Source organism: Amblyomma mixtum, chromosome 7 (assembly GCF_055824585.1).
Source record: "Amblyomma mixtum isolate Tamu chromosome 7, ASM5582458v1, whole genome shotgun sequence".
Taxonomy (NCBI): domain Eukaryota; kingdom Metazoa; phylum Arthropoda; class Arachnida; order Ixodida; family Ixodidae; genus Amblyomma; species Amblyomma mixtum.
The window spans coordinates 143,340,949-143,366,738 of NC_143018.1; the positions used below are offsets into that span (position 1 = coordinate 143,340,949).

Below are 25,790 nucleotides of genomic sequence, written 5' to 3' on the forward strand. Positions count from 1 at the left end.
GGTAGTCTGATCCAGCACAGATTCATTGTTCTGCTACACGATGCAGTCATCGACGAAGAACCGGCATTGTACAGAGGAATCTAAAGACAAGTCTTTTGTATAAATCAGGAAATGAAGGGGTCCAAAGGCAGAACCTTGCGGTACGCTGGATAATAAGGGGCAGATGAATTTGAGATTTTTATACAGACATACTGTTTCGATCAGATAAGTAAGAATGAAGCCAGCTGAGAATTTTTTCATTTTGTAACACACTTTTTAACTTCACCACTACACATGTGCGAAAGACTCGCACAAATGCCTCTTTGAAGTCGAGGAACAGTATATTGTCGCCATCGCGCAAACAGAACGACGACAGTACACGTGAGAAGATTCGCGGTGGTGACTCAGCGTTTCCTTCAAGATACTCAATGAGTGGCCGTAGTTCACTGTCGTCTCTTTGGTGTTGAGTAAAGACGGACGTGGAGATGGCGCCGAGAAAAATAAAAAACAAAATCGGTGTTGAGATCAACTCGGTTGTCCTCAACAGGAGCACGAGACAGACAGGTGGCGTCACTGTGCTGCCTACCGGACTTATAAACGATGGTGACGTCGAAGTCTTGAAGGCGAAGGCTCCAGCGTGCAAGCCGCCCCGAGGAGGTTCGTCTTTGAGGTCTTTGAGTCTTTGAGGTTCGTCAGGCAGCACCGCGAATGGTGATCACTGACGACTCTAAAAGGGCGGCCATATAAGTACGGACGAAACATGGTCGCTGCACACAAAATTGCCAGGCATTCATTTTCAGTGGTGGAATAGTTCGCCTCCGAGCGTGACAAGGTGCGGCATGCGTATGCGATTACGCGTTCGAAACCATCCTGCCACTGCACAAGAACCGCACCGAGGCCGATGTTGCTGGCGTCTGTGTGCAGTTCAGTGCCGGCTGACTCGTCGAAGTGGCCAAGGTGGGCGTACTTTGGAGACGAGTGCGGAAGTCTTCGAAGGCCTGTTGTTGCTCCTGGCCCCAGAAGAACGGTTCGGTACCTTTCGTGAGGCGGATGAGGGGCTCAGCGATCTGGGAGAAGTTCCGCACAAAATGCCGATAATAGGCGCAGAGACCCAGAAAGCGGCGCACACTTCGCTTATCGGTGGGCACGGGAAAAGCAGCGACGGCGGCTGTCTTATCGGGGTCAGGGCTAATTCCCTTAGCGCTCACGATGTGGCCCAGAAACTTCAACTCCTGGAAAGCGAAGCGACACTTTTCGGGCTTGAGGGAAAGACTGGCCGAACGAATTGCGGCGAACTTGGCCCGCAGGCGCCTCATGTGCTCTTCGAACGTGGCGGATAAGATGATAAAGTCATCCAGGTACACGAGGCAGGACTTCCATTTTAGGTCGGCAAGCACGGTGACCATCATCCGCTGGAAGTTGGCAGGAGTCGAGCACAGTCCGAAAGGGAGCACCCGGAATTCGTACAGACCATCCGGTGTAATAAAGGCGGTCTTTTCCCGGTCGCGTTCGTCCACCTCGATTTGCCAACAGCCACTGCGTAAATCCAGCGACGAAAAGTACGTGGCGTGGCGTAGCCGGTCCAGGGAGTCATCAATCCGCGGCAGAGGATAAACGTCTTTTTTGGTGACTTTGTTTAGATGTCTGTAATCAACACAGAACCGTAGGGTTTCATCCTTCTTCGCCACAAGAACAACAGGCGATGCCCACGGGCTCGTGAACGGCTGTATCACGTCGTCCTGGAGCATTTCTTGAACTTGTCGGCGAATGTCGTCACGTTCCTTCGAAAAGACCCGATAAGGCGACTGGCATAACGGTCGCTGGTTTGCGTTAACTATAATGCGGTGCTTTGTGAGCGGTGTCTGCCCAACCTTGGAGGCCGAGGCAAAACAGTCGCGGAAGGATTCGATAATGCTGTCCAGGCAGCGTTTCCTATTAGACGGGAGGTTCGGGTTCACGTCGGTCTTTATGGGAGTGGTCGGCGCCTCCACTGATGCCGGGATTTCGGACAACGCGTGCTGTCCCGCGAATTCACAAATTTCTTCGAAATGCGCAATAGCTATTTGATTTCTGAAAGTTCTGCTTCTGAAAGTTTGATTTCAGAATCAAACTCTGAGGTTCTGAACTAAAATTGGTCACCAAAAGTTCGGTTCGCCCATTGTTCAATTTAATAATTCCGCGAGCTACACACACTTGCCGACCCAGGAGCAGCGAGATGTTAGTTTCAGCAATGCCACGAGTGCTGGCGCTGTTATCGTACTCTACGGTAACAAACATGCTGGCTCTTGACTGGATTAACACCTGGTCGTCACAGACGCACAACTTAGCCTTGCGTGGCACGGTATCGTCGTCGACGGGGCCTTGGGTGGAAAACGACACGATTAGCTCCTGAAGGTTGATGATTGCACGGTACTCCTGAAGGAAACCCAAACCGAGTATGAGGTCCTTGGAGCACTCAGGTAATACTGCAAAACAACCAGTGAAAGTAACACCGCTGATCTCGATTCGGGAAGTGCAGACACCAATCGGAGTTACGACATGGCCGCCAGCTGTCTGGATCTGTGGACCAGACCAAGGGGTTAAAACCTTCCTCAGGGCCGTGCCTAACCGACTGCTCATTACAGAAAAATCGGCGCCGGTATCCAGGAGTGCGGTAACGTCATGGTTGTCGGCGGATACCGGAATTTCGGCGGAAACCAGTCGGACGCAGCGCGTCGTTGAGGTCGTCGGGTCAGGTTGTCGTCGATCGGAGCGTCGCGGCGAATCTTGACACGTTCCAGGCTCTTGACACGTTCCAGTAGCGGCCACCCTACCCCCGGAGGACGCCGTCTTCAGTTTTCCCGATGTGGGGACGCACCTCTGAACTGGCCAGAGGGTGACGGGCGGCCGGGCGAAGGAAACCGCCTTGGGGATGGTGATCGGGACTGGCGTCGCTTCGAGGTCGAGGACTGCACATTATCAGCCAGGTACAGCTCAATATCTCGTGGTCTTTTACAGTAGCGCGGTCGAGGTGCGTCAGATGAAAACCCCCTTAAACCCATTCTGCGGTAGGATCAGTGACGGAGGATATGGTCGGGCTCCCCGCAGTGGTAACAGAACGGCCGATTATTTGGCGTACGCCACACGTGGGCTTCGCGCATGGGGGGCCTGGACTCCTGCGGCATGGAGGGTACTGCTGCGGTTGGGTACTGCAGAGATGGCACTGGCACAGGAGCGACGTGGGAAAAGGCTTGCGTCGCTGTCCAAGGACGGCGTAGCGCGTCGCTGCAGGTCTTACGGAGGGCGCCGGGTGCGGAGCTGGGGGCGGCTGCACAGCACGCCGGATTTCATCACGGACCACGTCCGTTACGGCAGCGACAGTGTCGTGTGTAGATTCAAAGCGAAGTTTCGCCCGTTCCTCGCTCACAAGGCTTCTTAACAGCTACCGAAGCTCCTCGGCGAGCAGCGACGTTGGTGCGTACCGGGAAGCGGCTGCTACAGTAGCCTGACTTCCGTAGTGCGCGCCCCGTTCCTGCAAAGAGTGCTCGATACCCGTGGCCTCCCTTGCAAAGTCGGCCACTGTTCTTGGCGTGTCACGGACCAGTCCGGCAAACAACTGCTCTTTTACGCCGCGCCTTAAGTGGCGTACTTTCTTGGCTTCGGGCATAGCAGGGTCGGTCCGATTGAACAGTCGCGTCATGTCCTCGATGAACATCGCAACGCTCTTGTTCGACTGCTGTGATCTTCACTGCAGGGCGACCTCAGATATCTCTTTTCTTTCGCTGCTGCTAAAGGTCGCTAGCAGCTCTCGACGAAAAACCTCCCAGGTGGTAAAGGAAGCTTCGTGATTCTCGAACCATGTTTTGGCCGAGTCGTGCAGCGCAAAGCAGACATTGCGCAATATACGCTCGCCGTCCTATTCATTGAAACCCGCCACTCGGTCAAAGCTGGCCAACCAGCCTTCGACGTCCTCGAACCGGTCCGCGTGGAACGGTGGCGGTGACCGAGGTGCGTGAAGGACGAATGGCTGGGCTTTTACGGAATGGTGAGTTGTCTGGCTACCCACGGTGGATGTCATGGCTCTTACCACTGTCACTGGCGCTGTCAGGTGACCAAACTCTGGTTGTAGGCCGTGCAGACGGCGGCTCGCCTTGTGGACGGGTGTTGTGTCCACGCGTGGAGAACAGGCGTCGAGAGTGTCCTCGCAGTCCGAGTACATGGGACGCTACCCTGCACCTCCACCAAATATGTCACCGACAAACGGTTGAAGAGCACAGCCCAGGTTTAATAATACGAGGTGGGCGTTCCAGACAGCAGGGAGCTCGAGCGAGGAAGAAGACAATGTTCGAGCACCTCGAATGCCCAAGGCGTGGCACGTTGCAGCTAAAGCAGTTCGGCCGCGGTGCGGCGCCACTGATTGGTTCGTACGGTGGCAATATCAATTTGCCCACCCCCATCTATAGCTGAAATGAGTTAATTAGTAGTGTGCAGTAGTTAAGTAACTGTGGATAGGCCAGATCTCAAACTCTGCTGTCCCTAAGAAAAAAATTTATTACCTTCCAGGAAACGGCTTATGTGCTTAAAAATGAAGCACTCCATCACCTTGCTAACAGTTCACAGGAGCGAAACAGACCTGTAGTTCATGACATTAGCCCTCTCTCCGGACTTGTGAATGGGTGTGCTCTTAGCCATTTTCCAGTCACTGGGAATAGTAGCTTCTCTCAGGCACTCGTTAAATATTATTAACATATATTTCGAGCACCATTCCGCATACCTAAACAGAAAGTAGTTAAGTATGTCGTCCGGACCAGCACACTTTTTTATGTCTAAGTTTAGCAGTCACGAAATGGTGCCTCGTTCCTTATATAGAGGTTGGGCAGCTCGTATTTGGGGCATAGAAATTCAGGACTGAGTTTGTCATCATGTAAAAATGCACAGTCAAAATACGCGTTGAAAGCCTTAGCAATACACTTGCTATCACTAGTCTCGGTATTGTTCATTGTGACTTTGGTCGCCGGACCATTTTTTGTCTGTTAAATGAATTCAGAAGTTTCTTGTTGCGTTTGTAAGAAGGCGGTGCACCTTATCCCTAAAAAAAGTGGTATTTAGATGATTCAATTTTATTTTTGACGTCAGTACGCATTCAGTGCATAGTATTGAACAGGCGTGCAAGAATTAAGGCGTGGTTTGCGTTTGATACGCTTCGGATGTAATATCTCCCCATGAATCCGTGGACTGTGACGTGGTGCTTCCTTGTACCTCATGGGAACGCTATTCCTTCAGGATATTAGTATTGATTGTTTAAAATGCATCCATAAATTGTCCACGCTGAAGCTGCCCAACTTGTCTTTTTCGAGAAAAGAGTCAAAATCGTGTTCTACATTGTCAGTCAAGCTTTCGTCGGCAGCTTTTCTAGAGTACAAGAATTTCTTGGGGGCCTTTTCTGTAACTTTTGTTTTTAGATTCTTAAAAAAAAAAGACATTCGTGATCAAATATGCTTGGCAAGGCTTCAACAGCTAACCATAGCTCTCTTTCTTCTTCAGAGATCAAAACAAGATCTAGAATTGATTTGGAGGTCGCAGTGAAACTTGTCAGTATTTCCACTATCTGTTTAAGATTTAAAGAAAAAGCAACATCTCCGCAGTTCAGAATGCAGAGATGAGGGCAGAGCGCGAAGTTTGTCCCAGTTTTTCATGGGCAGATTAAGTCGCCGCATCTAATACATAATTGTAGCGATTTCTGTACTCATGAAGCAAGTCGTTCACCGATTCCAAAATAGAAATGTCAGTATTCGATGGCCTGTGCATTACCCCCTATGAGGAGGATGCCCTGGTTTAATTGCACGTGCATGCAAACTATATCGACAGACGTGTTGTGTGGAATTAATGTCTAGTTAATGTCCTTTCTAATTATGACCGCGATGCCACCAGACCTCGAGCCGCGCTCCTGTCGAATAATATCGTGCGAGCTACGATCACGGGTACTGTGATGCAGCCGTGTTTCCGTGAGAAGCGTGACGTCAGGGCCACAACTAAGAAGGCTATACAGTTCATCGATTTTGTATACGACGCGCCTAGCATTGACATTTTTTACAGATAGCGGAGTTTTTTCTGGGTTCGGTTGCGTTGACTGAAAGGCACTGTTCGATTGCTTTTGCAAGAGTTATGCCAGATGTGTCACTTCGATTCCAACAGAACTGTCTTGTTTAGTTCTTCCTCCCATCTGAAAAACTTCCTATTTATTTTAACCTTGTCGAATGATGACACTACTTTGTCGCCTTTATCCCTGTTTGTTTTTGCATAGGTCCAAAGTTTTGTCTTATCGCTTCAACTTGAGGTGAAAAGTCCTCTGAAACGCTGAAACCTGAGTCTTTAAAAGCGCTGCACGCTTTTAGTATCCTTAACATATCACTGCAGCCTAAAAGCCTAAATATTGGAGGTCAACATCTTTCTTTCTTTTACTGATGTCCATTTTTACAAAATGGAGGAGGCCGAGGTAAAAGCTGCGACAGTGCAGCTTGAGAGGCCCTCGACCCCCTTTACATGTGGCTTCGCGGAGAAGCACAACATACAAAACATAACATACACAGGTCACCTGTCCCGGAAAAACAATCACTCAGATATACATAGAAGATAAAATGAAAAAGAACTCTTACAACACACTACATAATAGGTCAAAATCACATGAACTCAAGAAAGTCTTGAAATTTGAGGGGCTCATTTTTTCAACACTGATGCCATTTTCGTTAAGGGAATTCTAACTCGTTTCCCAAATCTGTTGATGAGCTCCACTTGGACATTTTAAATCTTTAGTTTATCTTAAAGAACTTGTGAGACCAGCACTATCAAAAATTGTGAAAGATGTTCGCTTTCTTATTTCAAGCCACACATTATCAAGTTATTTCAACGACTTCGATTCTCGAGATCGTCCATTTTCTGAAGAATGCTGTATACAGTTTCTTTGTAATTCATATACCTGGGTTTTGTAATTTGTTACCGTGGTTCAAACAACAACTTTTCGGTCAATGAAAGTTCATTCGCCAATAGTTTCACCTAGGCGACTAATTATTAAGCTCACGCTTTCCATCCGATATCGGTTTAAGCATTTCTGTGGTAGAAGGACCCGGACTAAATTCTACGTCGCCACACCAAAAAAATCGGTTAACAAGGCAGCGATAAACACTTCTCAGCACTGCTAAAAACGACCTAGGGCATGGCACGAGCTGCAAGCACACATTATCACTAAGGTAGCCACGAACAGGGCTGTAGCCTCGCACCTGGATTAAGAACAGGAATCGGTTCTTCAGTTGCGCGCTTCCAAGGCTCTTTCCGCGCCCACTGACTGGAAGCCATTGTTCAGGTGACTTTATGCATGCGGTTAGCGGTGATGTAACTTATGAAGGCGTTTGGTGTTGGTCAAATTGCGCCGTCCAGGTGCGCATGCCTGATGTATTCCCGGCAGGACGTTCGGTCGAAGTATTGAACTAGCACCCGTTCTTAGCTGTCTCTTTCACCGTAGCCTCGCAGCATTCGGTAGTTGTAACCGAATCTCTCGAGCTGACAAAAAGCACGACCCGACCTGTATTAAAAACAAGAGCGGGTTATTTAGCTGCATGATTCCAAGGCTCTCACCGCTCCCATTTGCCTGAGCATTGCACTTTGTGCAGTGATAAGGCAAATTTTCTAGCACTAACGGGGTTAAAGAATTCATGTGCTCAAACATCGACATTCGATCGATGGCCAGTCTGCCGGATGTAGTATTTTTTACAAGACTGGCGCTTTTCTAAGTAATCTGCGTTCTTCACTGTATATACCTATATTTGTAGTCGACGTAGGAACGGTGCTCACTCTTCGATGCACCTACTTTTCTGCGAACCAAAGCATACGAAGCAGACAATTTCATGGGAGCCGACATAACAGTGCCCACTTAGTACCGACTGATGAGGTTTCACAACCCATGTGGCGAATATTTAGTTCTTCCCTCGGATCGTTTCGATTGCTCTGTCGTTCACGTTTTAAAAGTTTTTAAAGAATGAGGTCAAATTTCGAACTTTACGTTTGAGTTGCTTAATCATAATTCTCACTTTCTTGAATGATCGCTTCAATTTTAGTAACAAGCATGTTTATTGGTGCTACCATACTAAATCCACTAAACCTTTACTTCACTTTCGCTCTGTACATTCCAATTTAGTGAAACATGTAATTGCCTCGTCCAATTTGCGCTCTGCTCTCAAGTCATGCCAGGACAGAATCTGCACTAAGTTTTCTTGGTCGAGTCAACAGATTGACCAGCTCTGGTTATCCGCTTTCAGTAATAAGTAGCAGATGTGACATACTTCTGCTGTGAGTCAAGGATCATGACGACAAGAGGTCTGTTTCGTCCGACACCGAAAAGAAGCTCGTGGTTCTGCTGTACGTGCACCACTTCTCACATCGGTTGCGAAATGTCGCCATTCGGTACGATGTCAGCACTACTATGTATACTCCCATGAAATTGTCTGGTACACGCGCTTTGTTGCATAGAAAAGCAATTGCGTTAAAAAGTGAGCACCGTTGCTACGTCAACCACAAATCTAGGTATTGTTGGGGCCGCCGTTGGGTGTCGTGCCCCATGTTGCGTGGCCAATTTAGGTCAGGAACCAGGCGGCCAGTGACGGACTATAGCAGGTGAGCGCTGAAGAGGAGACTGTACAAGTATATTTTACATATTTACATATTTCCAACAAGCATCATCGCATAGCCAAGCTGCGGGTTTCATACCGTCCTCTCTCCCTAGCTCCTCAACTGGGGAATCTCGGCACTGCTCGAGGGATTCCTGATTGGACACTCATCCAGTGCCGAGATTGGAGGTCCCTCAACTTGAGGGATCCCTGATTGGAGACTCATTCAGTGCAGGCATTCCCCAGTTCGGTTGTAGGGGGATATTACAGAGGTCTGTAAATATGTAAAATAAACCTGTGCAGTTTAGCCTTTTCAGCGCTCTCCGGCTATCTCAAGTCCGTCACCGGCCGCCTGGTCCCTGATCGACTGCGTCCACGCAACATGGGGCAAGACACCCAACCGAGGCCACAGCTGTCCGTAAAGTGCCGAACGCCGATTATTTACAAAATCCCCCTCTCTTGTAAAGAAATTTACTACATACGGCAAACAGGCCGGTGCGCACCTGTTTAACACATGAATTCTTTAACCGCAACAGCCCTAGCAAATTTGTCTAAGCATTACGCGAAGTGTAAATGCAGTCCCCTTTAAACTGTTGTGCTTAGTAAAGCACGTAATCAGCGGACAAAAGAGATTATCGAAGCTTACCATATCATGAAAGGACAGGACAATCGTGTAAGTGACGCATTTATTACCTTAACAAAAATGAGATTGCTTACCTTGGTTGAGTTAAATAATAATGTTTCCATGAGTGTGTTTTGTCTGTTTTTTCGGACCTGCTTTTCCACATGTCATCCTCACTTCAATTTTTACTGTCGTCTCTTTCTATGTTTTTTGTTGCTGTATCCAGATATACCGGGCGTTTCAGCGAATATTTTCAATAATTGCCAAAAAAAGGCTGTTTGGGGTAAAAATATAGCTTTTACTGTATAGAATTAATAGTATTGGCGGACACCAGGAAACATTTTAATTGTCTTAATAAGCAAGCAGGTTGACTAATCATTAATATTTAACTTTTTAACTGTTAGAGCTAGGCGGCTAGTTGCAATTAGAGATTTGAAACCTGTCGTAAGCGATAACCATGTAAGTTTTTAGAATTTCGAAAACGGGAATCCAATCGCCGCTGTAGCTCGGGAAAAATTTGGCTTCACCATGCGAAAATACAATACATGCGCAGGTAAACCAACTCCTCCAGTGTACGCAACTAGTCGAAAAAGCCTAATTTTGTCGTGCCACAGCGCCAAGGGTAATGGCGGTTTCAAAATTCTAAAAACAGATGTGGCTATTACTAACAACCGTCTAGCCACCTAAGTCTACTAGTTAAAAAGTTAATTATTAATGATTAGCTAACCAGCTTACTTATTAAGACGGTTCATCCATTCTCTCATATCCTCTAACAACGCTAAAATTATGTCGCAAAAGATATAAATTTACATCAAAAATTCTATTTCTGAAAATTTTTGAAAGTGTTCGCTGAAGCACCCGGTATACTCTGTAGGTCCCCTATAAAGTTCATTTGTGAGGAAGCGCTCATATATGCCCCTTTCTTTCGTCGTCACTTTTTACAGTGTTCTTTTTCTAACATGCATAGAGGCACACACGTGCACATCTTTTTATACTGTGGTGAGCACCTACATTGGGCGCATTAATACTCATTGAAACTCACAAGAGTACCTCATGCTACTTGGAAGTCTTAATTTTAAAGCGAAAGCCTTTAGTGCCTCATCGTTGTCGACAGAAGGTTGTCAGCAGAGGTGTCACGCTTTTCGGTTGGTCGAAATGGTTATGACGTCAGAGTGCACGGATTCGAAGTAATAAGGTCACCCACGGATGCCTGCGTCACCTTTCGGAACCAAAGAAAAATAATAAAAAATAGTTGTCGTCCGCTCCGAAAGGTGGCACAAGGCGTCCGCCAAACAGCGCCAGGAAAGGCTTTTGCCTTGCAGCACTTAAGGGAGCCAAAGTGCCCCTTCAATTTTTTATTCGCTATCGCAGTACTCACGTCCTTGCCAGCTAAAAAAACGCCTTCTATTCGTATTCTCCTTTTTGCTTAGCATGTCTCCTGGTGCCACTCTCTGCGCTATCCATGGGAAGTCCCTTCAGAGCGCTTTCGTAGCACATGCCCGCGACTTGCGGGTTGCTCACTTTTCTGCCGTATGTATGCGCATTCACTGGAAAACGCGAAACAGAGGCGACCTGCATCCTTTTCTTTTTACTTGTGCTCTCGTGCAGGCTGCTCATGGTGAGCTCCACCAGGGGCGACATGACAGCGGCTGCCATCCTGCTGGTGGCCGTCAGCGCAGCCGAGTACCTCATATCGGTCTACCACATGGACCTCCTCATCGTGTTCGGATGCCGCATGCGTGCCATGCTGCAGGGGGCGATCTTCCGCAAGGTGGGAGGGAACCTCTGGAGCTTCCTTTATTCTATTACTGTTCATGCTATTTTTGTTGTTGTAACCGCCTAATTCAGCCTTTCGCCATTCATTATTGACCGACGTTGTATTGTGATGTATCGTTTTTCATTTTACAGTATTGCATTGTTTTGTTGTATTAACGTGTTATTCCCAGTTGTATTTGCTTTGTCCGCCCCCTTATGTAATGTCTCAAGAGAGACCTTTAAGGGTAAAATTAATGATGATGATGACTCCCAACGTCATTTCTCATTGCAAAAACGTTGCCATGGTTCTCCGAAGTATGGTTTTAAAGTTTCGACCACGCAGTCTATGTTTCATTGAAGAAGGATGGATAGCTGGGCGAGTTTGCAATAATACATCGTGTGAAGGAACAGCGGGAACAAGACGACAGACGAAGCAAGAGTGTCCTCTTGCTTCGTCTGTCGTCTTGTTCGCGCTGTTCCCTCCCACGAGTCTATGTTTCACTTGTCTTTAAACAAAGCTTATGAGTTCCCACGTGAAGAAGAACGATGGCCAAGCGTGGAATGCCAATGGAAATGAAGGCATTGGGGGTCTCCACAGCGAATATCTTTCGGGTATATATCTTTATAGCTTTTCACTGACACGCCCCACTTTTCATAAAATGCACCCGAGTAATCTCAAAGCCACAGCGTTCAGGTTGAGTATTTTGCACCGTATTTTGAAGCGGTTCCACTCATCGTGGAGAGCTCATTGAATATATATCAAAATAAAAAATCTGTGCGGCTTCCTGTCCGTCTCTGCATCCTGGGCAAGTGTACAGCTTTAAAGATTTTTCTGAGCCTTCTTTTTTGCAGGGCTAGTTCATTTGTAATGCAGGCACTGCACAAACCCCGAGGACAAGATGCACATGTGCTACTTTAAACTGATTATTATTTTTTTAGAAATCTCCACGTACTCGATTCAACAAAACGAAATGAATGCAATGCAAAAAGAAAATAATCCATAGGTACCGCGTTCAAATTTCCCCCTTACATTCATTAAATATGCGTTTCCTGTCGTTGCTGACGGTAACATGAAACGTTCTGCAGGATCCAAAACACACATATAGGGTCTGGTCATAGATAGTTATTGATAACTCTATCTTTTCCCATTGTATCGGGCTGGTGATACATACATTTAGGATAACGTTCTAACACTTTTCTTCAGCCGCTGGGACGCGTTCGGCCATATCCGCATGCGCAGCGCCTATATCCAAAGCTCCAGGTCGGCAGCGCCCTCTGCACTGTGCTGATGTCAATCCGAACCCACTTGAACACAGGGTTTCACTTCTTTGCTCATACATTTCGTAGATAAGGTACCTTCATTTGCACTTTGCTTCCGCAGTCTTCTGCGACAAACTGTTGGGTTATGCCCTGCGTAGACTAGCAAGAATGGTTCAAAAGAAAGTTTGCGCCTTAAACTATTTTTACTTACCATCAACTCGACGGACAGAACAATCATGTAATCAACAGCAGTATCATCGTCCTGGCTACGCCCACTGCAGGGCAGAGGCCTCTCCCATGTCTCTCCAGTTAAAACTTTGCCAGCTGCGGCCACCGGATCCCAGCAAACTTCTTATTCTCATCCGCCCACCTAACTTTATACCGACCGCTCCTGCTACGCTTTCGTTCTCTTGAAACCCACTCTGTTACCTTTAAGGGCCAACAGTTATCAATCATTTTCGAGGAATACCCGCGTCGCTTTCTCTCAAGATAACATGTGACGGGGACCGTTCAGCCTATGTCAGGCCGGCGCATGCATGGCACTGCAATGCCAAATGGCCCCTGGCGCCAATTTCTGTGGTAATCCTTCGATAGATTGCTGATACATTGGCTGGTGCGGTGAATATAATATTCGCGATTGGAGAATGACAGCGCTAAGCGATCGCAGTCGGCAGCATTTACAGCTAGCAGTGAATCCTGCGTTCGCTTGTTGGATGGGGACACTTTATTTTCACGGTTCTCGCGGACTTTTGTGGGAAACGAAACAGGACTAGGATAAATTAGCGTTGTCAAACCTTCTCACGTTTGAGATGAATTTTGTGTGTATTCGTGCTGATAGAAAGCTTTTTTCTTTTTTATGTTTATGCCCACTCTCTCAAACGCTCTGTTTTCTTCAATCATGTATTTACATCGGATTTCTGTGTAGAAAGAAAGTTTTGAGTGACCGCGCTAAAGGGTTGAATTGAAAAACTTTCTGCCTTAAAATAAGTGGCCTTCAATTGGAGATTCCTTTTTATTAAGGCCTTACATGCGGTAATTTGTAGAAATAATACCGGTTAATATTTTTACTTGAGCACTTTTTGTTCCAAAATATAAGCCTGTAGTTTGGGATGGACAAGTAACCACCTCCATTTTTCTAGTAGTTTAAGCGTGATGCAATAATGCAACCTCAGAGGGAGCAAACATAAGAAACTTGGGCATTCCGAGGAAGTGTAAACGTCGACAACAGGAATCAAAAAGAGCTCAGCAACAGGACTTGTCTGAGAGGCACATTTACAACGGTCCACGTCAAACTTCTTTTTCTTTGGGAGTGTTTGTGCGCCCTTTTTTTGCTAGTATATTTTAATTCAGGTGATTGTAATCTCTTTTTCGTGCAAATAAAAACACGGGGAAAGCAGCTTGCTTTTATCGCATGCGTATAAGCCTGGAAAACGCAGTACAAAAGAACCACAAATGCAACGTCAGTTGTGAATGTGACAGTGGGGCGAGCTTGCGCTTTCTGTAGTGAATTCCCCGTGAACAAACGCCTAGTCTGCGAATAGCACAGAGCTGCTTTCATTCATTTATCTGATATGCCTTTTCGATTTAACTGCAAAAATAAAAAATATTCAGGGGCAATTTTACGATCTAAAGTGCGCGAGGCGAGGGCCTTTCCACCCAACTAACTAGTCATGTTTCGTTGATGACTGAATAGCCATGACTAATTAATTAATAAGTAACTAATCATGATTGGTTAATGGCTAACTAGTCATTATTTATTAATGACTTACTAGTCGGGTCTGGTTAATGACTAGTCAGCCGTGAATAATTAGTTGTTGACTTACTATTAATGATTGGTTAACGACTAACTAGTCATGATTGGTTAATGACTGACTAGTCATGGCCAATTAGCTGATTTGTGTTAATAACTAGTTATGACATGTGACTGGCAATGACTAATTATGACTTTTGCTTCAGATGTAACGGACGGACGGAGAGTCATGGCCGCGAGTATGAGCCATTAAATGATTTCGCCTTAATACTACTACCGTCCTCTGTGCACTCCTCAGGCTGTCCAGATGCCAGCAACCTTGAGGGGCACGTACCCCACCGGTTCCATCGTGTCCCTCCTGGCAGTCGACTGTGGCACACTGGCGCTCAGCACGATGGTCTTTCCCATGCCCGTGGGGGGCCTCATCACCCTGCCAGTGCTCCTGTGGCTCCTGGCGCAGAGGGCGGGGACACTGCCCACGCTCTGCTGTACAGCCTGGATACTGGTCGTCTTCATAATGCCCTTTTGCGCATTCAGATTCCAAAAGAAGTTTTGGGTAAGAGCAAAAAATGTCTGGTTATAGGAAGGGTATGGTCTTTACAATTACATAGTTTAAACTTAAGAATACTTAAGAGGTTAAGAGGCACATTGTAAGAGGTTAAATAAAATACATTAACCGCACTATTTATCTAATTGCATGTACACAGCTCTATAAGCAAGCACTTCCACTCATTCTTGTGGCAACTTAAAGCCATTAATGGAATTTGTACAAGCCTTCGTGGAGAACCCCACTAAATGGTATAAGCGGAAACTCTTGATACAGGCTGACACTACTGACTAAATCTCTAGAGATGTAAGTCACTTTCCATGAATGTTCAAGATTGGCTGCTGCGGTATCTTCCCAGAGCCACATTAAACATAGAAATTAAAATGAACCAAATCATAACCAGGAAGTTTTTTTGCTGCTAAAAAAAAACTAAAAAAATAAAGCAACCTTGTGCTCTCTAAATATTTTGGTTAAATTAGTCACTTGAGACTTTCTCTATATCAGCCGCCGAGTATACGTCATTGATTTCAACAATATTGTTTCGGACGAGGCGAAAACAATGATTTATGACTCTGAGTTGCTCTTCAATTGCCGCTATACAGTTTGAGTGCTAAAACTGGAAGGCACAGTCAAAGTCGGGAAAGTTGTAAATCTCAGTATGCCTTCACGCATCTAAACAAAACCCAACCGTCAGTGAAACCAAGCGCATTCTGCAGCACCAGTACGTATCTCTTTTTTTGTCTCTATAACAATCCGTTCGCAGACGCATTGAAAGCCTTAACGTTTAAGATCAAACAGCAATCTTCTGGGCAGTCAGAAATTGCTCATCGCTGTTTTCATTTAAGAAAAGCCGCTGTAAGTGCTTCTCCTTCCAAGATGGCGTTCTCTTTGGCACCGAAGGATGATTTTATGTTTCTTCCGTTACTACGCCAGGTTCTTTTTCGTTGAAGTGCTCGTTCATTACGCCTTACTGATCTGCTGGAAGCTATGGGCGTTGGTCCAGAATATCCTGACAACAGAAAAAAAAGCCCAGTGATACTTTGGCTACTGAAGGCGCAGCGAGAGATCTACAGTTCGTAACTTAAAGGACTCTAGACACCTAATTTTATTGCACGTTTTCTTCTGTCAAAGACATAGAATACAAGGATTACCGGGCGGTATTTTCCTACAAGTGTTAAATAATTTACAATTGAATTTCTTCTCCCATGCTGTTTCGGTTTCGGTTTCATCGGCCGAACAATGACTGTGACGTCGAGTTGATGTTTTCGTCACATGATCCACATGATCCACTGGAAAAACTGTATTAATAATATCACTGATGTTAAGTTTTAATTCACTACGACATTTAATCCATCCTCTTTGAAGACCTGGGAAGAAAAAAATGACCTGTCAGCATTTATATAGCCGATTTTTCATGCCTCACGTGGCCTAAACACCAACTACGCCACACAGCCATCGTTCGACTGATGAACTCGAAACCAAAACAGCTTCAAGACGAATTCAGTTATAAATTATTCAGTGGTCGTACACGAATACCACAGGGTACGAAAGTCTAACGCATCGTTTGAAAGAAGAAAACACGCTAGCAATAATTTGGGGTCTATAGTCCTTTATGCAGCTTTCAGTGCCAAAACACGCATACTAACGTTGTGTCATTATGCCTCGCTGCTTGAATCTAGACGCATCTCATTGTTTCTTTGGTTACTCGGGTATCTCTTGAGTAATTCTTTGAGCAGAAGATTTTGAGCCCTAATATAGCGCAGGTAATACCGCGTTGAAAGATCTTATGTTCTCATTCGAAAGTGGACAGAGTAATATGCTACCGTAAGTTAGAAAACAAAAAAGGCGTTACCTTTTACGATTTAATTTAATCATAACCGTGACCGCAGTACTCTCATGCTTTCCGTCTTTTACCGCAGCAATCGCAGATGAAGGCTCGCGAGGAGCGCATCAAAAGTCTGTCTGACCTGTTCGCCTCCATCCGGACCGTGAAAATGTACGCCTGGGAAGCGGCACTCCAGGAGACCGTAGAGCGGCTGCGCACTGTCGAGCTCTCGTGGCTGTTCAAGGCAAACCTGCTGGACGGCGTGCTCGATTCCATCTACACGGCTTCAAGCTCTGTGGTGCGTATAGTAGCACCTCTTTTGTTAGTCAGCTTCACTCAAGCAGAGCTGAGAGAATAGGGAAACGTTAGTGGACGTGCCTTTACTTACCAAATTCCAAACGTCTTTACTTACGTTTTTACTTACTTATCAAACTGTTTTCTCGATACATGAAAAAAAAGTACCGACCTATATTTCTCCCTTTCATTCTGCAAAGAACATAAAGGGCAGAAAAAGCGGAATATTCAACTTTTTTGCGCATAAAGCCCTGAAAGAAATTAACAAAAACATAACAAAAAGTTCGGCTTCAATGGAAAATGTGTAGGGCAGTTCGGTTTCGCTATGCATCTCTTTCGGGAACACCTGCTTGCGCTTAAGCTAAAGTTAACTTTAGCAACTTGTTATCATCAAGAAAGTTATTTGGAAGTAAGAAATTTTGTGAAAGAGTCGGTCTGGCAGCTAAAAAGTTTCATTGGTATGGTATTTGGATAGCGTGTACCGTGCAGTGTTACACCGTTGTATTCGCACCTCTCCCTGCTTTCTTTTCAGGTGACTTTCGTTTCGTCTTCCTCAGTCTGGCTGAAGGGAGCTGTATCGTGTCGATATAGCGGAAACTGATACCCAAATATCTGGCAATATTTAATCCCACACACTACATTTCATAGATTCCGAGACTGACGGTTTTCAACTCTCTGACTCTAGCCTGAAGCCCAGAAGCGTTACTTTCCCAACTCAAACCGGAAATCTTAAGCCGAAAGGGCGGGGGGGGGGGGGGGGGGGATTGTCGTGTGGGTGAGAAACACTTACTACTTAAGAGCGGGGGGAGGGGGGGGGGTACATGCTGCGTGACAGGGAGTGGGGCCCTGAGACTACGGCCCCAGCAGCCCTCGACGCTGCTTAGGCCCGACGAATGTTCAGACGCTGGTCCTCTCTCTCAGCCAGTCCGCTTCGATACGAAGGGCCGCTTTAATAGCCAGACAGGACTAGGATGTGTGCTGCAGGGTTGCCAGACCTCCACAGAGCGCACAACCAGAGCGATAGCGTGCTGAGTGAATATGTTGCAGACGGGAGAGGCACAGGAAAGTGTGAGTTAGAGAATTAGGAGAGAGACCGCTTCTTCCCGTCAGGGGCGACCCAGAGGCGCAGAAAAAGCGCCGGGTGGAGGGTGTCCCAGTACACAGGGAGTGCAGGGGTACAGGGAACGTCGGATGTGAGCCTAGCGAACCCGACGGCGTATCAGCGAATCGCAGGCATGGGTCTGTCGATTGCTGTCGAGCACCTCCTGTTCCGGGGTCCAGACGAGCGTAGTGGAAGGGGCGCGAGTGGCGGGTTGTCGAATGAGAGTAGCAGCACTGTGGCCAACAACTAAGTCGCGGTACCCACGAAAGGCGGACGACGAGTCGGTAAAAACAAGGCAGGGTACGTGATGGGCCGCTGACAGCGAGAGCGAAACGGATGGTCAACTCTACTGTTGAGAGTGTTGTGGGTACTGTTAGCGATGACCAAAACAGGAGGGGGAGTAAGTAAATACACTCGATGCACACACAAATTTGTGAGATTAAACAACGGATATATTGCAGTTACAACTCAGTTCTTGTTCACGCACTTCAATAGGGCTCGTACCGTTTCACGCATGTCCGCTCATCAGGCTCGCGCAACAAACAATCTGCGCTGCGCTTCCCGCCGCCAACGATGCTGAGTCGACGCGCCGCATTCGCGAAAAACAACCATCACGAACACAAACGGCGTGCTGATGGCGCCGCGAAGATATGAGAGAGGATAGGCAGGCGATGCGGGAGGCACTCAATGCCGAACAGCATTCGAGGAGCATTTGAACACTCGAGGAGACGACTGCCGCCGTCTGGGCGGGAGTAGGCGCCGGTGTGGATTTGCGTCATCCGATCGCTTACAGTACGAAGCGATGCTGCCGTGTGGAAGCCACCCGTATGTTTGACTACGACTGTCGTGATGGCAGCTACGGAGACATAATTTGCTGCGTGTTCGCTGAGGGCGGACGAGGACGAGGCACCGCGGCGGTGCAGTTAGCACGGCCGGGCGGAGTCGCGGTAACTGCGGAGAGTGGGGTGCAGGGTTTACTTTACAGAAAGAATAGGGAGAGAGTTTGGTTGTCGGGAGTAAACGGACAGTGGGTGAATGTGAAGGCGGGCCAGGAGGGCCTGACAGGAGAGACACAAAGGCAATGTAGTTGCGCGTGGGTATGGGCTTCGACCTCGATTGACTCACGCGAAATGTTGTATGAAAGCCAAGTGCAAGTGATGAGGTGGGGACTTATGGTGGTAGGCCTAAGGAAGTTTTGTACAGCGACTGAGCATATCGAGTCTGCCGTGGTCTGAAGGAGTAAAGGCAGTGTAAAAGACAACATGCTGGAAGCGGCTCAGTAAGAGTGCTTGTTCCAAGCAGAGCGCGTCGGCTTCCGCGAGGCCTGCTCCACAGTGTAGGATACCGCGACAAAGGCCCAGAAGATGCGTGATCTGCGTAAAGAGGCTGTTTAGAGAGGTACCGGCACGCCCATCGGCTTCGGGGTGGAGGCCTAAGAACGGAAGCGAAGTTACTTTTGGAATAGGGGTGCCATGGATGAACAGAACTATGGAGGTGTGGTCGGGAGGGATACGGGAACGCACGAGGTGTTGAAACTTGGACGGAGAAAGGGACAGGCTACAGGAGGTCGCGTAGGAGGCTACAGCATTGAGGCCGTCCTGTAGAGTCGATTGAATGAGGCCCGCCTAGCCGGTACTCACCCAAAGGGTGATATTTTTCGCGTAATTCACAACGGCGCGTTCAAAGAGCTTAACGAGGGACGAGGCAAAAGAGATAGGTGGAGGTTGAACAGGTCGAGAGGTTCACCGGATTTCGGTATGAAAGTAACGTCAGCATGGCACCACTCGGAAGGCAAGCTGCCTGCTGAACATCATCATCATCATCATCAGCCTGACTACACCCACTGCAGGGCAAAGGCCTCTCCCATGTCTCTCCAATTAACCCTGTCCTTTGTCAGTTGCCGCCACTGTATCCCCGGAAACTTCTTAATCTCATCCGCCCACCTAACTTTCTGCCGTCCCCTGCTCCGTTTGCTTTCTCTTGGAATCCACTCCGTTACCCTTAAGGACCAGCGGTTATCTTGCCTTCGCATTACATGCCCTGCCCAAGCCCATTTCGTCCTCTTGATTTCAACTAAGATGTCATTAACCCGCGTTTGTTCCCTCACCCACTCCGCCATCTTCCGATCTCTTAACGTTACACATATCATTTTCCTTTCCATAGCTCACTGCGTTGTTCTTAACTTAAGCTGAACCCTCTTTGTTAGCCTCCACGTTTCTGCCCCATAGGTGAGTACCGGTAGGATACAGCTGTAGGATATACTTTTCTCTTCAGGGATATTGGTAAGCTACCATTCATGATCTGAGAGAACCTGCCATATGCGCTCCACCCCATTCTTATTCTTCTAGTTATTTCCGTCTCATGATCCGGATCTGCGGTCACTGCCTGCCCTAAGTAGACATATTCTCTTACTACTTCCAGCAGCTCGCTAGCAATTGCGAACTGCTGTTCCATCGCTAGGCTGTTGAACATCACTTTGGTTTTCTGAACAGTGCCTGCTGAACAGTGTGTATTAAAGAAGGCCGTAAAAGCTGGGATGGAGGGGTTGCCAAGGCAGGTGACCCGGTCCACCCCAGGTGTGGAAGTTGCAGTCAAGAAATTGAATGTGTAGAGTCGCGTGTTTTGGCCATGTGCCGTGTATAGCCCCATGCGGGCTGGACCGCGTTAGTCCCCAACGACTAACCGTAAAGAGCGGCGTGCGAGGCGACAGGCGTGATAAAAGTTGCAAGAGAAAGATTCAGGACAGGAACCAGGAAGGCTGTACACTGCGAGAACGAAGACACTGGGAGTCTGTCTAGATGGCGGGAGCAGCTCCAGGAGGACATGGTGGGCGGTGGTTCCACTGATGGCGTGAATCACAGGCATAAGATGTTTGTACACAAGCACGGCACAGCGTCTAGCACTTGACGACATGAAACACACATATCTGGGGAGGGCAGGCGAACAGCAGGTTTCCTGAGGGGGGGGGGGGGGGGCGACGATGGCTGCCGGAGACGAAGCAAAGGTTACAAGCGGAAGTCACAATCGAGCTGGGAGGCGCGTTTGCGGGGATAGCCGCGGCAGTTAGCCGCGCCCTGATTCGTGGTGTGGGTGGAGGCAACTAGTAGATGCCGCTGGGTCATGTTGGCAGCGAGGTCCTGTAGCCATGAGTAAGCGTCTCAATTACCTGGAGCACTGCCGGCTCCATGAAAGGACAGGTCGGTGGCGGTGGCGGAGTTCGTGCATGAGAGTTGCGAATCTCAAGTCTTAATTCAGCCTTATGCTTCGAGAGACCGGGGACGACACAGTGGAGGCCATTTAGTTAGGTCTGGAGCTAAAACAGGAGAGGCGTCGAAGAGAGAGCTGGTGTGGGGAAGGAGCTGCCACAAGATCCGTCCAGCGAAGGGCGGATCCTGACGAGGTAAAGCAGCTGTCTAAGTGAGAGCGAGCCGACTAGCGCGAGGAGGACGACTGGCCGGCCCGAGACCGGCTTTTTCGGGTAATTGCAGTTAGGTGGACCTGGGAAGGTATGGGCTGAGTGCCCAGTGGTTGGGCTGGCGAGCAAGCTGGAGGGCTGTGGGTGACTAGTGCTTTGCCTCTGATGAGTTGTGCAGAAAGGTGGAGGGCGAAGGGGCAACGCGGGACCGTGTGGCGTATCTGCGAGAGCAGGTGGGGAAGCCGATCGGATGCTCACTAAGAGCACCTCAAAGAGCATCACAAAGAGCACAGCGCAGATGACATTGGTGCTGTTCGGGGCGTTGTCAAGGCCTCATAGGGATCACAGTGTGATATTGAGGCCTGGGCACACGTCTCGACGGTTGCCGTGTTGTCGGTAAATCATGCAGACCTCCTGCAGGGAAAGGAAAAGCCTGCCGTGGGTATCGCCACCGAACAAGTAGATGTAATATGGGACCCGACGTCCCGCGAATGTGAGAACAGCGGTTATTGAAGTACTGAGGCTGCAAACATTAAGGATTTGATATCCCGGAACGCGGAGGAGAGGGGAGTGTTATTGGGGAGGCCGTGTATGATCCCTTTACAAGAGTCATCAGGGGCACCTACAAACGCCACAGCAGTGGTCCTTACCACCGATAACCAGCGAAGTGAAGCGCTTGAATAGGTCCGTGAGGGGCGCTGACGATGTGTTGACAACCAGTGCGTGGAAACGGCAGCGGAGGTGGCCTGCCGCCTGCGTTAGAAAACTGTTGGGCGTCAGACTACACGTTGTGGTCAGGCCATGGGCTATGGAGTGGACGTCTTGGGTGACGAAGGTGAGGCTTAGCTGGTCCAGAAGAGTCTTATAACAAAGTTCAAATTCGGGTTTGTTCGTTCATACTTCGGAGCAATAGCGCAAACAGGACAAGGGACCAAGAACGAGTAGACGCACACAGCGCTAACTTACAACAACTTTATTAGAAACAAAAGCACAAGAATTTACACATGCATTTTTGCCGTGTCATCCCAAATCATGCGAGAATTGACTGCGAGCGTAGGTAAGCAAGTCCTTTTTTTGAGAGTTTGACAGAAGCAGTGCTTACACACATTGCAACATTGCAACGCATGTGTTAGGTGCAAGCCGTTACTGGACAAGTGTTTTTTTAGTTGGGAAAAGTAAGGACAAACACACTCGGGAAATTATTAAAGCAGAAAAGATAGCCAGATTCGGAAGTGCCTGTGTAAGCACTCCTTCTGTCAAACTCTCAAAAAAAGAAATTGCTTACCAACGCTCGCAGTGAATTTGCTCATGCTTTGGGATGACACGGCAAAAATGCACGTATATATTCTTGTGTTTTTGTTTCTAATAAAGTTGTTGGAAGTTGGCGCTGTGTATGTCGACTCGTTCTTGGTCCCTTGTCCTGTTTGCGCTATTGCTCCGAACTGTCTTCTAGTGCGCTGCTCGGCAAGAGTGGCGGACGCGTGAAGTGGCGTCGTCGGGAGGTGCATGTGTTGGAGGGCGATGTGGCAGCGTCTTCAGCAGTCCACTTTGTGCTCGGGTGGAAACGAAAGCCGTTGTAGGCCGTAAACCAGCCTGTCGGTCACGGAGTCGAGGCGGGCTGTAGCTGGGTCGTTGGAATAAGGTTCGGCTGTGTATAGATTGGAGAAGCTGGCGGCGTAGCCTTGGGCTCGGAGACATCGAAGGCATCATCACAATCCGAGGTCGCGACCAAGGTGGCTGGCGAGGGGCGGGTTGCTTTGCAAGCAGCCGTCGGGTAGTTCAGCAAAGCACTTCGTAATGTCGCGGTGATCATTTTCAGCGCGCTAGCACATAGAGTGACTGTTCCCGGCATTGAGCCGTTGTGCGTTTGTTTGTCTGAAGGCGGTTTTGTGGCAAGCTGCAGTTCATTTAATTGCGGGAGGCTGCTCGGGAAGGTCAGATAATAGGCGTAACGTTAGGAGACCGGCAGCGGGCAGAGTGGGTGAGGTAACAAACACCCGCTGATGACACACTAGTCGAAGTGAAGAGGAAGAAATGGGCTCGGGCAGGGCATGTCATGCGAGGGCAAGATAAGCGCTGGTCCTTAACGGTAGCGTAGCGGATTCCAATAAGAGGCAAGCGTAGTAGCGGGCGGCAGAAAGTTAGATAGGCGGATCAGATTAAGAAGTCTGCGAGCATATGATGGCACAGCTGGCAACGGACATTGTTAATTGGAAAATTATGGTAGAGGTCTTTTCTCTCCAATGGCGTAGTCAGGCTGATGGTGATAACTACCACTCCACAATTCGTTGAGCAGAACGAATTCCTTAACCTTACGCGTGCCCTGGTCCTAGTGTAGCGGAACAAACACGACCAGATGCACACTCCTTCATAGAGTACCTAGACGTTCCTACAGGCTTGGGCACTTCGTGCCAACTTAGCTATGGCAGAAAGTCCCATCTGCACGAGGATAAGCGCCTAAATGGCCTAAACTGTCTTACAGCGGCTTAAACGTCCGGTGAAGTTTCCAACCATCCGGACGGGCAGCGGTCTTTTCTCGCCAGCGTCTCCTCCGCGTCTGCGTCTATTACGCAGCAGTACCAGCACTCATTGTTCTGCTTCGGATCCGTTGCATTTGAAACGTCACAGCAGCCCAAAGAGACCATTTAAAGTGGAGAATTTCACTCTATTTCACTGAAAATGCTCAATTTCTAAGCAAAACGAAGGCTGGGACTAATCGCCCGAGCTCTTCGCCTACTCAGTGCTGATAGTTGTTGCCGCTAGGTGGCTAAACGGGCAGTGGCAAACTACATTGCAGGTTGCCCATATCTAGTTGCCTGCTGTTAGCATGCAGATTATTTTCGGTCGGATTGGCAGGCCTATAAATTATGCAAAAAACAGCGCGAACAAACGGGGACGAAAGGAAGAATACAAAGGAACAAGCGCTGACTCTCAAGTAAAGTTTTATCACAGGAAACACGCTTAAAAAGGAAACAGAAAACAAAAAACACCAAAACCAGAACGCACTTGCTACTAAGTGATATCCAGATATGCAACCTCACAGCCACGCGAGAGCAGGGATGGTTTGCTGACACACAATCTTCCTTTCTTTGCCATATTATGCGCCTCGATGATTTCCCTGGTCAACTGGTCGGGGTGTTTGTACAAAATGTCAGTACAATGCAAGGACGGAAAACAGGATTGACACTCTCGGCAATGATCACCTAGATTAGTGGAGCGATTAGATTTTAATGAATTGAGATGTTCTCCGAGTCGTGTGTTAATACAACGTCCCCTTTGCTCACTCATCGCTCCACTAATCTAGGCGATCATTACCGAGAGTGTCAATCCTGTTTTCCGTCCTTGCATTGTACTGATATTTTGTACAAACACCCCGACCAGTTGACCAGGGAAATCATCGAGGCGTATAATATGGCAAAGAAAGCAAGATTGTGTGTCATGAAACCATCCCTGCTCATGCGTGAATGTTAGGTTGCATATCTGGATATCAGTTAGTAGCACTTGCGTTCTGGTATTGGTGTTTTTTGTTTCCTTTTTAAGCGTGTTTCCTGTGATTAAACTTTAGTTGAGAGTCAGCGCTTGTTCCTGTGTATTCTTCCTTTCGTCCCCTTTCGTTCGCGCTGTTTTTTGCACAATGTATCACCAACTCGCCCGCTTAGCTAACTTGTTGAGCCCAATAAAACTTGTTTTTTTCCTAAAATGTGATATGTTGAAGGCATCGTATTCTGAAAACGCTAGGGCACCCAAGCACGTCTTCTCTACGAGATTCGAACATGCGCAAGGGACGATGGGTCGAGCCTCTCTTCGGGGCGATCTGTACAAGCTGTGTGGACGGACCCACCTCATCTTCGGTAGCGAAAGGGCTGAGGTAGCGAAAGGGCTGAGGAGCTAGCTATACCTGCATTAGAGATGTTTGCAAACAAGCACATGAAAGCCTGTTTGAAGAGAAGACCGCTTGATTGGAGCCACAGATCGTCTCTAAATTCTTATTACTCGGCCAGAGGCTTGCACCGCCATTTAGACAACCCTGCAAGGCTTATATGCACACTCAATCGTATCAGTTGTGTGTGGTGAAGGAACGCAAACGGTTTCACAACGCCCTTCTTAGTGAACACCTTGAAGAACTGCACTCGCACCTTTCGCACGCCGTTACCGTTCAGTCATAAGTCATCACCGCATTTCCTGTGAAAAACGGTGCATTTGAAGTGCAAATTCAAACAGCGCGTACGCGTGCCAATAAAGTGGGGGATGCATGTTGGCATGATTAAGGCTGTCTCCCACGCAGACAACGTCTAAATGGTGCTCAGGGTTGGTTAACCAGCTTGTGACTAAGTCGCCTGGGGTGTTGCCTTATCTTCTTTTAACGCTTTTATTTTGCCTTGTGTACAGAAGTAAAACATTTAAAATAATTCGTAACCTCACTCTATAGAACATTGTTATGTCTTTTTATTCCTCTAAAAGCGGTAATTTTTGTCAAAAGCCTGAAATGTGAACAGGTATGAAGCTCCATTGAACATTTTCCCGTCGCGGAACAAAACGCAGCATCTTATCGAACAAATATTCTTCAATAGGTGCTCTTCAATGAAGTAATCTTAAATGAAC

The 25,790-nt window shown here is 47.8% G+C and overlaps 1 protein-coding gene across 1 annotated transcript in view; it reads left to right on the forward strand.

Moving 5' to 3' along the window:
• LOC149337759 (multidrug resistance protein mrp-7-like) overlaps positions 1–25,790 on the forward strand; it is a 157,568-nt gene that overhangs the window by 44,672 nt on the left and 87,106 nt on the right. The window contains exons 9-11 of the mRNA XM_089553505.1: positions 10,849–11,011; positions 14,304–14,561; positions 16,472–16,675. Coding sequence (XP_089409631.1) covers positions 10,849–11,011; positions 14,304–14,561; positions 16,472–16,675 — 625 coding nt within the window. The remainder of the gene's footprint in view (positions 1–10,848; positions 11,012–14,303; positions 14,562–16,471; positions 16,676–25,790) is intronic.